The sequence below is a fragment of the Anser cygnoides genome, chromosome 8 (assembly GCF_040182565.1).
Source record: "Anser cygnoides isolate HZ-2024a breed goose chromosome 8, Taihu_goose_T2T_genome, whole genome shotgun sequence".
Lineage (NCBI taxonomy): Eukaryota > Metazoa > Chordata > Aves > Anseriformes > Anatidae > Anser > Anser cygnoides.
The window spans coordinates 23848726-23862258 of NC_089880.1; the positions used below are offsets into that span (position 1 = coordinate 23848726).

The following is a 13533-nucleotide window of genomic DNA, read 5'->3' on the forward strand; positions in this document are numbered from 1 at the left end:
ACAGTCTAATCTGATCTTAACTTCAATTGTGTTTTAAACACAAACTATTGTAACCCAATAAATATTTTTAAGGTAGTCATGTGAGCAATTCAAGCACACCTCAGTACACATTCTTATTCTCTAGTGTTGCTTATTTTTGTCCAATTAAGATATGGATTTGTCTAATGTATCAGAACATCGCACACTAAGCCAGACACCAGTATAGCCAGAACAGAGATTAATTCTCTACGTGGACAAAACCAAATGATACTTTTAAACAGGGAAAAACTACTGTAGTAATAAACAGGCCTCTAATGTAAAGGCAACTACCCTAGAAACTACTATATTCCAACTCTTATTTAGATGGTTGATTCTGATATCAAGGGAGAGGCTTTTCCCTCGTTCACTAACTTGGTTGGAAACCCCCATACCTTGGAAGGAGGAGCTGCAGGTTTAGGAACCAGATTTTTGTAGACACTTGGGACAATGGTGGTGGCTTTGTTGCCATTTGCCAGGTGAGAAACGGGTGATGTAAATGCAGCTGAGAAGGCAGCAGCAGGATCCTCTTTTGAAACCTTTTTGATGACCAGCATCTTGGTAGGTTGCTTGGCACTAGGGGGGTTTTCTGTAAAAACAAAACAGGAAAGATCCTAAAATACAAATGTTCTGTTCCATAACAGGTTCAGTGCACTGCTCCAGCTTCTCCCCTCTAAACCTTAGAAACTATATGTCTAATTCCGAGATTGCTATCAGCTGTTCTTTTGTTTCAGCTTTGAGCAGAAAGATAAGGATGTCAAAGTCCATTTTTTTTCCTCTGTTTAACCACAACAGCTCCCTTGACTCTGCAGGGAAAAACCTACAGTGACATCAGCTAACAGCCTTCTACCATACTACAGAAATCAGGACAGATGAGAGCAGTTCTTTGAGCAACCATGGATCAGTTGTTAATTCACTAACAGAAAAATATTTTGCATAATTTATACCATAGAAGATGCAGTGTTTTTGCAAAGAACCACAATTAATATTTCTCACCAACACGTTTTCAGGAGCACAGTAATTTAAGTATTAGCATAAACACCTAAAAAATCCACAAATGCCAGTTATTTTTTGAGCAGAACAGCAAGTACCTGACAAACTTGTTCCAGGACCAGATTGCATTCCTTTCACAAGTATTCTTTTTGTTTGTTTCTTTCTGGTATTTTTATTATTTACAGTGCTTAACCCCACTGATCTAATTACATTCTAATTAGAGATTAACAAATCTACATTTAGTTGATGGAACTGTAAAGTCATTTCCCCCCCTTTTTTTTTAAAGGCATAGATTCCCATATCATATCACAATCAAAAGCAAACCAGTTTTTTTCTGAGTTTAAAGCAAATAAATCTAAACCACCGAATAACAACAATTTTGTTGTTTTTCTAATATGAAGATCTCAACTCAGGAACTGATGTCTAGTTCACTCAAATCTGCTCTGCCCTTCAAGCAATGCCTGCATGAAATTGTAACTGCAGTAAGACACGAAGCAAATGCAGAAAACTGACATTGCTGCCACAAGCATTTTTTTTTTATGACAAGTACAGGTTTCAAGCAGACAAAAAGGCCAAGAGATTAGTAACAATTGTGGGAGGAAAACAACAAAGGAGAGGTAGCTGCAACTTGTCTGCTTAAGACTTCGAGATCTTCTCTGAGCAAAAAGCTAGCATTTAAAAATTATTTACAGTTAATAATAGTTTTTATATAGGTATTTACAGTTAATAATACTTGCAACTTGCTGCTTCAGCATGAGCATTCCATACAGCAATGTAAACACCTTTACCTACCCCATACTCCAGACGGTGTCCCTAAAGGTTTGTTCTGGCTGTTGTGTCTTCCAGCTTCTGGATTCAAAGATGGCTAGAAAAAAATAAAAAACAAAAAAACCAATGCAATTGAGCATATTCATTCATAACAAAAAAGATTCTGTATTAGTGTAACATGCTTCTAGGAAACCACAGTATAGGTAGATTTCTCTGAACATCATCTGAATTAGAACAAGAGAGCGCTCTGTCACAAGACATCTAAAAATCTCACGTTCTTATTCTCCTTGGCTTCTGCTGTATTTCCAACAGAACTATCAGCAAGTTTACAATAGGCCCTTCAGTCTTCTACTATGCAATAAACAGATTCCACAAATTTACACACCCATAAAAGATTTAGGTATTTGATTGGCAGCTCAAAAAATAAAACAGAATTCACATCATCAGTATATGGAATATCTAGTCTCATTCCCCCCCCCCCCTTTTTTTTTTTACAGTAATTCTACATTAACAGTTCAACCAACAAAAGAACTACACTAGGCTCCTTATATTAAGGAATAATGAAAAAATCAAGTCACATATTTATAGACAAAAAAGCTAAATGTAAGTTAAGTTTCAGAGTCCATTTTCCAGGGCAATACTGCACGCAGGCTCAGTGTTTTCCACAGACTTACCTTTGATTCAGTATCAGAACTCAGTGGAGCAACTAAGTACATGTCCCAAGCTCAAAGCAGAGTACAGAAAATCCAACCATTCAAAGAAAAGTGATCCTGATTAGCTATTCCTCTTCCCCCATCCCAAATAACTTCAGTTCAAAATAAAGTCATCTTTTTCCTCTTTTTAATGAATCATTCATATGTTAGTTACTATGACTACCACATAAGTCTCTAATAACGAGTTTCTGAAATAATAGGCATTCCTGTTCTATATGAGTTCGGAAAAAAATGTTACACCATAGCATAAATTACTGCCTCAGACCCTAGAAATTCCTCTGTTTCAGTGCTTCATTTTTCAGTTACAGGTCAGTTTGATAGCAGTGGTGCTCACACTACAGGAGAACTTAGAACAACAGCCTGTTTTGCAGACCTTTCAGGAAAAGTGTTCTCGTTTTGTTGGCCATGAGGCCCTAACAGCTACATGCTTAACCACAGAAAACAGTTTCTCCACTATGGCAAAGACAATACAAGAGTTATTTAGCAAAGGTTGCTACCAGACAGTATAGCTGTATGATATTATCACCTTTAAAAAAAAAGTGTGGGGATGGGGGAAGTAATTAGTAATTAGAGAAGACACAGCAATGTAGCTGGGAAAAGGGATTTATAGGCACTAAAAAAGAGAACAAAGGAGGAGCACCTAGAAGAACGATTTAGGCTAAGACAGACTACAGCAGCACGGTCGCTATCATTACAATAGCTTTCTACATTTCAACAGGCTTTTGACAGTCTGTAGAACCAGCTTATAGAAATCCTGAATTAGAGTATTCTTGAGAAATCAGATCAACAGTAATCTACATGTAAGCTTAATCACTGCTCTCCAGGTGTTAACCAACCACTGAGGCAGGCTACCACTCCCACAGCAGAAGCAGCCGAACAAGAGCATGCAATTACTCCCCATGCACTCCGCTGAAAAACCCAGCAGTTTAAATCAAACTGGCTTCTGTAGCAATTTAAGTGGAATCACCAGATTCTGGCCTGAAGCAGCTATGTTTTCACTCATATTTCACTCCAACTCCTAACCTTCCAAACAGAAGTGGCAACATTAAAATGCCATGATAATTTCAGCTTTAAACAGCCTTCCAGAAATAAAAGCTGAGTAAGAGAGCAAAAAGCTGAAGATGATACACACAAGTGTGCACACTGTCACCAGAACTCTCAGTACTGGAGACAGCAATGGCTTTAGCACTGAAGATTAAGTCAGAGGAATCACATTAAGTGGAGGGACTGAGTTACCAGTACTTTACAGATAACATCAACTTTATTACAATGGTCAATAAGAGCCTGGAGAAAGTGAGAAACAAGATGCACAAAACAAAATGCATCATCTGCTAAGAATAAGATCTTTGTCAAAAGGGAGAAAAAAATAACTAAATTGGAAAAAAAGTAGAACTGTTGCTTACATCCTAAAGCATGAATATTAAGAAATGCATGTGGTAAGAATAAAAGCCCTAAGTCTGAGTACAGTTTAGCAAAGTTGTGAAAACTAAAGATGTTCCAGTAAAAATAGAGCCAGGATAAATGAGACTATTGTAACTGACAATACCAGGTAAATCGGAATACTGGAGAAAGAAGAAGATGGCTGATGAACTGTAGATATCAATGGAAGAAATGGCTGAAGAAACACTGATGCATAGATTTACAGAGATAAGAAAAAAAATTCTGACAAGAAAATACTATTCCAGATGACTCAAGACAGATGATTGCAAAGGTCTGGGCACATGTCATGAAAGCTTGGGGTGGTTATCATGTACACTGACAGGTACCAGAATGCAGAAGAAAGGAACAGCAGTCAGAGTGAAGATACACTGAATAGATGTACTTCGGAGCAAAAAAGGCTTTGTAAGCAAAGCCACAAAGGAAATACAGCTACTGTTCTTGTTGCAGATCAAACTGTCACCTTCAGAGTGTCACTTTTTGAGCACTGAAGATCTGACTTGTGAGGTACAATGCTGTCTTCAGTTAATAATCATTTGGCAAAATATAACAACATGCCAAAACCCATAATCCAGCAAGGTCATCAAGTCTCCAGGACTCTGGGTATCAATTAGCATCCTGCAAGCACTGGAATCATTGTTAAAATCTGTAGTGATCTGAAACATGGAATGGAATGCAACTCTAGATCCTTGCCACCTATCAACGCTAATAAAAATGAGATCTGAAAAGCTACTTCTCACAGCTGCCACTTCTAGTGAGAAGCTACACACTTACAAAGTCTTCTTCCTCAAATTGTAACTGCTCTTTGTCTTCCTTCTTCTCTTCCCTGGCTTCAACAGGCAGCTTTTCTTGAAAGGCGGAACTTTTCCGAGAATGGAAGTTGCCATTCCAGTGGCGATGAACTCCAGTTCCTCCTCCACCACGCTGGTTCACACCATCATGGCCCCGTGAGGGACCATGCCAGCCAGGCTGACTGCCAGAAAGCCCAACATGAGCTCCTTTAGAAACACCAGAATCTACAGAATCATGGCGGAGAAGGGACGGCTGATGCCAGCAGTCTAAACAAAAGGAGATAAGTATGCAAATAAAAAAAACGTCAACACTGCATGCAGAATACTGGAAATAACAGGCTGTTTTTCTTGTTACATCAGTGATTACTCAGTAACTATGAGGCCAAACTTAATAAACCGTGTGATTATCTCAAAAAATAAACCAAGCTACACAAGGCATATACAGCTACCACAGAAACCCCGTAAGGCCTGGGCACATGGCATGAGAGAAGAGAATAGCACAAATTTCTTACAGGATGTTTTGAAAAGGTGCATTTTGGGAAAATGTTTATATTCTGCAGAATTCTTCTTTCCATACAATACTCCAGAATGTTTGCTCTCAGAATGCATTCCAATCCATCCTACTCACCTCCTGCAGTTCGGAGGGGCCCGTTATTGAAAAATCCATCAGAAGAGTTGTGTCTCCTACGGCTCACCCCAAAGCGTCCCTCTCCCCGTGGAAGATGCTCTCCATGTTTCTCAAAGGTGGCTGCAGGGGACTGCAGAAAGACAAAGGTTATGTAATAAAACTCTCCTTAGGGCTACCCAGGAGCCTGTGTCCAACAGTGATGTTTTGTCAACTGAAGAAAACCACCCCAAAATCCACATTCCTGTGCTTTCAATACAGCATCCACATCTGCATTGTCTAGCCAGTGACATTAGTCACCTGAACGGCACACAACTCCACATAGCCTACAAAGAGTCAGAGAGAACCTAATACAATAATCTCACCAGCACTCCTTGCAAATACATACTTTCTGCAGAGTTCATTTAAGAAATTTTACATTACAGAAGTGCTCATTCACCTACTCCTCCCTAAAGTCAAAAGAACAGACAGCAATGGAGGATCTTATCAGTCTGACTAAAATTCAGAAATACTCAAGCTAGAGCACTTTTGTGTTGAAATGACAAAGACTCTGTAGAAGACATTAATACTTCTAGGGTTAAAATTCCAGATAACTTATTACTCTTCACTTCCCCTCATTTATAAAAATGCAGGGGCTCATTTTAAACGATGCAAACATCCTGAAGTTACTTTTGTCTCCTTGTATTTAAGCATAGAAATGAAAGCTGTATTTTCACTTAATATTGTCCATTGTGATCTGGTTTGCCACTGAAGTATTTTTAAACACTGCCCTATGCAAGTAATGCAAGTTTTTCAAGTCCTAAAACAGACTTCCTGGGCCAACCTAAGCTTCTTCTGAAAACATTTTTAGAAAGAAGGCGCCTTAATTTTAAACTTGTAAAAAAAATGAGTATTTCTGAATTTGGAGTTAGAGACCAAGGGCTTTGTCAATGTACTATAGCAAAGGCCATATTATTTTCATAAATGAAAACCGAAGAATTATATCCTGAGTAGTAAGTGGCAGCTCAAGACTTGACCCCCAGATTAGGGGACACTTCTTTAATTATTTTCTATTTGGGATTCCATTCAAGTCTCAGCATAAATACACTGAACTACTTTCATGTCTGAATGCAACAGATCTTTCCTCCTCTGAAATAAAAAAAATGTTGAAACAAAACCAACAAAAATGATTTTTACCTTTATGTTTCCAAAAGCCTTTCTTAAAAACACCAGAAGTTAAAATTAAACATTTGAAGTTCAAAAAAACACTGGGGTAATTTTTTGCCCTTTTAAAACTGTCATAGCTGTAAGAACAAGTGATCTGTATCAGTTACCTTGGTTGACTGTGGTGTTGAGAAGTTAAGCCAGGCAGGAACAAAGTCATGCTGCGCCATTTAGGTCCAGTGTCTCCCTTCAATAAAATGAGGCATCAAACCTCATGGCCAGGATCTGTAAATGAAAAGACCATTCCCTGACTTATCTTTTCCAAACTGAAATAATCATACAAATTAATTCCCAAAGCCTGGTCTATATTATCAGGACGGGAAAAGCACTGTAGTTGTTTACACTAACATTATTTTTTCCTGCTTTATTCCTCTGACCAGAACAGGTAGTAACTTAAACATTCCCAGTTAGCTTCCATTTACAATTCCATTCTAAAAACACACCTATGAAATTCATGATAGGATAGGCCTGGAGATGGGAAAAAAAAAAACAGAACAAAAAGCACACATAAGCCATACAATGCACCGAACTAAGACATGCCAGAATTTGGGGTACATTCCTTCACTGCTCTGTTTCATGATCTACAAAGGAGCGACCACTGCAGATTTTATTCCAGGGAAATTAAATAATGTAAATTAAATAATCGTAAATTAAATAATGACCAAACCAATGATGATATTGAGACACTAAGAGCAGATCAGAGACCTGAAAGACAACCATATGCCAGTTCCTGCACCCCTCAACTTAAAGACCACAAGCTGGTTGAAAGACCTGTATCTTAATGCAAGTTCAACTGAAGACCAGCAGATGTCTCACTGAGGAACATGAAACTGAATTGTTCTTTTCAACTTGTCATAGCAATTTCCACTAGTCAAGGCGGTAAGAATTCCATTACTACTCTGTATAATGGAATTCTGCCTTTTTGTGGAAGGTTCTTCAGCTTTCCATTTTGCTTTATTTGTTCATGGCTGAATTAAAGTTGAAAAAGTCAATACTGCATAGGCAAGGAAAAAAAGTACATATGATCACTCACCCAGAGTTCGGCCTCTGCAGTCCAATGTCCTCACTTTCTTCTCTGCTTCACTGACCTTCTGGTTCCTTTCTTCTCCAGTATACCGTCAGGCCAGCCTTGAGGCAATAGTGCGTCTCGAAGCAGAGCACGAGAGGCCGCACTTCGTGCCAACTGTGCCCTTCACCCCCTCAGCTGCTCATTTTAACCTCTTTTTGCACTCTCACTACAAAAAAAATACCTAAGAAGGTAATTTGTATTTAAAAAAAGCCACGACCACGTTCACCTCATTAAATATCCTCTAGTCGTGGTACTACAGAAGTCAGCTTTTACATTAGAAAAAGGTTTGCCAGGTCTGTATGACAACATTCAGAACCATACCATCATTAATACTGAACAGATACACCCAACTCCGCTGGATAGTTCATGGTCTGCAGATCAATCTGAACACTCTAGAAAAAGGACCACGTTATAGAAAAATGTTTGCCCCAAATGCTGAGATCTAAACAAGAAGCATCTGACCACGTGCTCTTAAAAGATAATCTTCATTTTTATCAGATAAACTTTCTAAAAAAAAAGTATATATTTTTTTTCTTTTTGAAAAATGAATGTCAGGATATACTCTGGACTTCACGTAGCTTGGTTAATGCTCCACAGAACTAATCACTACTTGATGTAAAGCTCAAAAGCAGGCACAAATGTTTATATCCCCGTTTTTCACCATTTACATGCTGAAACATAGGTCACAAGAACTGAAAAATGCCAGGTGTAAAAATAATCTCTTCTACTCTATTTTTTTGTAGACTGGGTACTGCTTTTAAAAGGAAACAAATTATTCCACAACAGCTTCTTGTTCTACAGTGGAAAGTTCACTTCTGGGTCATAGTCCTCTTCCATCAAAGAGGTAAGACAGGAACTGTAGTCACTAAAAAAAAACACAAAAAAACACCATCAATGCAAGTAACAGAAACATGACAAATTGTGATGAGAGGAAAACAGAAGGAGAAACAGAGCAGCTGTAGTGCTAGTGTAAAAGCTATTTGATCTCCAATCGCAACCCAAACTGAAATCATCTAGCCATATAAAACTAAATCACCTAAAATATAAATCCCTTTACCCATACTCTTTGTCTTGGATGCCTCAAGAGGACACAGAAGTGCTAAGACAGGATAGGAAACCTTAGTCCAATCTCAAAGTCAGTCTCACAAACTATCAATTTATTTAATAAAATCCCTTTTATAACAGTGCCTTGCCAGAAAGTCTAAAGCAGCAAAACCAACATCTGTAAGGACTGTGAAGAATGGATGTATTGGCTAAGACTAGAGATCCATCTGGCCTCTTTCTAAATAGCAGAAGGAACAGATACTCAGGTCCAACTCATCCTCTCCATGTCACACACAGCATTATGTCCAGTCATTCTTCTTCCAAAGCCAAAAAGCTAGCCTACTCTTGCTCCCTTGAACAGATGCTATTCCGTAATCTAACTAATCCTTGTCATCTTTCTCCACATCTTTGAACTCAACCCTTTTGTGATGGTAGGCAAGGTTCAAGATATGGACAGACTGCAAATTTCTAACAGAACACATCAAAACACTAAAGCTTTTTTCCCTTCTTATTAATCTTAACACTATTTAATCACAACTGAGCAATAATATGACACTTGTACAGAGGAGTCCCACAACAATCCCAGTATTTGCCCCCAAGTAAAATATATTTTTTTAAAAATTATTATTATTTATTAAAGCCCTGCCTTTGGTTTCCTGTTGTCAAAACCAAGGGGCGTGTTCACCATCTCCCGCTCCTCTGCCACCAAGGCTGACACCGCAGTCATTCTGAAATTTTGTGTACAAGTTCCTTTAATATTTTTTTACTGAATGCTACATGGCACTAGCAATTTTTTACTATTGATTATTCTGAATCTCTAAACATCAGTTTGAGGCAGTCCAACTTCTTTGTAAGGTGAGCCTCCAGACTGGGAAATTCCCCGAGTTGCTCCACTGAAAATATCACCACCAACAAAAAATGCTTTTTCCTGCTGTGGTCTCTTTATCCTCCAACCATCTTATCAAACCCAGCCAACTCTGAAAGGTTTACTGCTCCTGAAACATCTGAGAGGTTCTATTGCTGTTTTTATGCCATCAGACATTTCTCAGGATCCCTTCAGGCATGCCTTATATGCCTTTATGTTTGATTTGTCAGAGCTGGTTTTCCTTGTTTGGATGTGGTTCCGTTCTTTGAACAATTTTGGTTTTCCTTGCACTCGTTATGCCATTCTTTACTCTGCTAAGCATGCTTTTTTTTTGGTGCAAGTTTAAGACTGGTTTGATAGAAGCTCAAAATAAACATACACAGGTGATACTGTAAGAATCATCACCTTTTCATCCTCACCCTATCATTTTTTTCTTTCTGGAAATAGATGTTACTGTTGTGTAGGAGAGTTTGGAGAAGGGAAGGATTTTGGCACTTCAGATGTGAGCCATGATCACGTTTCTGGAAGCAGAATGGAAACAAGAAGCCTCACAACCCCTACAGAGCACCAGCAGAGATGAAGAAAGAACAGATTACGTGTGGCCATACGCAACGCTGACCTGGAAGCTTTCTGAACGTTGCATCTAATACCACAAGCTAGTAAGTGTCACAACACTGCCAACAACAGAAGTGCTAACCTCTCAGGACATTACATTAATGGGTAATTTTTCAGTGTGTACAGGGATGTGTGAAACACCTGCTGCAGACAAAACAATTCTCCTACCACGCTGAACTCAGCACAGGTACAGAGCTCCTTCAGATGTGACCTCCTGAGGCTGCTACCAAACGTTTCAGTAGTAAGCAGAAGAAAACAGGGACACGGGCAATGCAGAGGTAGATGTATTTAAATAAGATTAATCACTTCGCCCTCTGAATAAATATGCTTTTCAGAACAAACTGCAGAGCAATTAAGCTCTGTCAAACTACTGACAGAAGAAAGTCATATCATTAAGATGTTGATTTAATGAACCTCAGGAATGATTCACACTGAACTGAAAGACGGGACCAAAACAGAGCAAAACTCACACAGAACTGTCTCCTGCATTTAAAAGGTACCTAAATAAACGTACACCACAGAATTGCAATTTTGAAGTAAGAACTAGGTCAAAATACACAACAAAAATAAAACCACCATAGAAGTACAATACCCAGGTTCACCTTCACAAAAAGGTTTCCATTGCTTTTCAGAAATGGAAAAGGAAAGCCTATCAGCACTTAGCAAAACTTCTGTTTTGCTATCTCAGCACAGTCAAACCCAGGGTGAAACTCCAGTGCAAAATTCCCACCACCAATGTAGAAGATTCAGGCCTCTTAACCTGCTATTTTGATATCCTTAGGATTATCAGTGACCAGGGCAGTTCATTAAGGAGCAACATCTCAACATGCACGTATACGGCCTGGTGCAACTTGTAGACACGGTACTTCGGGCTGCTGCCTACATTTACAAACCTCATGCTCTTGTTCCCACAGACAAGCGCTGCTCTATCCGAAAACTTGACACTTGCTAAAGGAATAACCTCCACATCTTCTCAAACCTTTTATCAAGTGTTTTGATACTTCTATACTTTTGATATAACTTTTACTCTGAAACAATCTCACTTGTGGATGTTGCAGTTACTGGGAGGCTTAAGAAAATCTGCATAGAAGTTGCTGCAGATTAAAGCGAGATGCTTAATCTCCACCCATTTCTCTTCAAGTAGCACACAGAAGACATGCTTCAGATAGAAACTTCAAAGTTTTGTCTTGAGCCCTTCCAAAATTGTATTTTCTGGCATAAGCAACATCCTGACAGCTGTATGCCAATAACAGCCTGTAGATGGCTCCTTATTCCAACAAACTGCTTGTCAGTCATCATCTTCCTTTGCATGTAATATCACTAAAAGAATAAGGTATATGACATTAAAACGCAATGTTTTCTTTTTGTTAAAGCAAAAACTTGCTGTAAATACTACTCCTGAAACATTTTCGTCTCCAGGACTAGCCCATATGCTACATTTCACAGCCTCCTCACACACGCTGAACCCTGGCCAACAGACCACTTTTATAACCTACCATATAACTGACATCAGCTATATCACAAAATAATAATGGGCAAGACCCAAAGTCTATCAATAACATTCTCTGATAGCAACTTACAGTAAATTCTTAAGAAAGAAGTGCAAGGACAAGCATGAGTAGCAACAGAGGTTAGAGCATACTTTCTGAGTTCTGCAGAATTTTAAGGCAGTTTGTATTAGTTAATTGTCAGTCAGGGCCAATTTGCTGAATTGCTTTATATTTTAAACACATGTATACATTTTTGTCTCCCAAATGAGATGAGACAGAGTTTCCTTGTACTTTGTGTAAATTTCAGTTTGAGGCGATAAAAACATCTCTCAGTTCAACTGGATGCTCTCTTGTGTTATCAAAATGCCTGACTACACCACATTCACTTTTTCATGATACTTATGAATTTATATATGATATACATACTCATCAAGCCATTTGTATTCCAAGCTAAGTCAGACTACTTGTGGAAACTTTCTGAACATCTCTAATCATCCCCACTAACCTTTACCGTATCTTTTAGATACAGGTCACCAAAACCGCACAAAACGTTCAAGATCTAGGATTTATATGCTGGCAAAATTCTGCATTTTTTATCCTTTCTTCCTATTATCTAATATTGTTTCTCTTGTTGACTACACACAGAACTGAAATGACCTTTGCCAGCTATTCAGTAATGAATACAGCAAAGATTCCTCACAGTACATATGGGTCTGCCTCTCTTTGATCACACACGTGAACACGTGCGTGGAACAAACACAAACTCTGAAGGCTGAGCTCCCAAACCTTCCCATACTGCACTTATGGTTCAGCCAATCTGGTCTACAATTGCTTCACTATGGAAAACAGCAAGGCCAAAGATCATCCCTGGTAGCCACTCCCATTTCCAAGCAAAGAAATCAAACAAAGGTGCTCGTCAATGCAAATTTAATCCATTTTTATTCTCTCTTGGTGTTCAATTTTGAAATATTTCTGCAAATACAAAGCAGAAAATGAGAATATCACTAAATGAGACACTTTATAAAGCCATACCTCTTTCAGAACAATTAAACCTCCTGTAATAAGCTTTAGTGAAGAAAAAAGGTTGTCTATCAACCACTCCAAAATATTCTTTCATTGATCATAAGACAGAAGTTTCTGACAAGTAATATAAGAACATAAAATATTTAACTCTGTATTAGCACTTGGCTTCTGCTTGCTAACAGTTTTAATTAATCTTTTTAAAAACCATTTAAGTGATCTATTTTCACTTGTTGCGTTTAAAGTTTCATCTGTTTTTTTCATAGCAACATCTTTTCCTGCTTTTGTTGCTATAAAACTACTACCACTGTAGTCCAAAATCAGTGAACATTACAGATGCTTTTTTATATAACAAAATTTCACTGTGTATTTGTCTAAATAAATATTACAAGCTTAACATGAAAATGGAAGGAACATACAGGCATACTCAATTTAAAAGCGACACAAAGATTATGGTAAGGAAACACACATCAAGGTCAAAAACATCCTCTAATACACCATTCACAAAGTGTTCTTGCTGTGTTACTGTTCATTATAGATGTCCAGTTGTTTTAATCCTTCTGTTAACTTTCACTTTAGTCCTAACACGGGTGTGACCAGAGTTAATCTGGATACCAGAGAGTTTCTGAAGCTTTGATTCTCAAGCTGAGCCTTCCATATATACCTGGCAGCATGAACCAAGGAGGTTATGCCACGACCTACACCAACCAGAACGGAACACAGGAGAAACAAGCTAATCAGAAATGGCTGATGTTCCTAAAACCCAAATCAGCCTGATCAGCAGCGTTGTTGTTCCTATTACTTCTGCTTCCATGTGTGCCTTGACCCACAAAATAATTGCCTGCTGGGAAGCAAGAGCAGCCCCAAGTGGCTGGACAGACACGA

General features: G+C 38.4%; 1 protein-coding gene across 2 annotated transcripts in view; it reads right to left on the bottom strand.

Moving 5' to 3' along the window:
• The window catches only part of GPBP1L1 (GC-rich promoter binding protein 1 like 1), a 33332-nt gene that overhangs the window by 8666 nt on the left and 11133 nt on the right, over nucleotides 1-13533 (bottom strand). For both annotated transcript variants that reach the window (XM_048058903.2, XM_067001391.1), the window contains exons 2-7: nucleotides 7579-8479; nucleotides 6656-6770; nucleotides 5346-5475; nucleotides 4701-4984; nucleotides 1801-1873; nucleotides 411-604 (exon numbers count right to left, since the gene is read on the bottom strand). In XM_048058903.2, the coding sequence (XP_047914860.1) occupies nucleotides 411-604; nucleotides 1801-1873; nucleotides 4701-4984; nucleotides 5346-5475; nucleotides 6656-6715 (741 nt within the window). In that variant the 5' untranslated portion in view covers nucleotides 6716-6770; nucleotides 7579-8479. The remainder of the gene's footprint in view (nucleotides 1-410; nucleotides 605-1800; nucleotides 1874-4700; nucleotides 4985-5345; nucleotides 5476-6655; nucleotides 6771-7578; nucleotides 8480-13533) is intronic.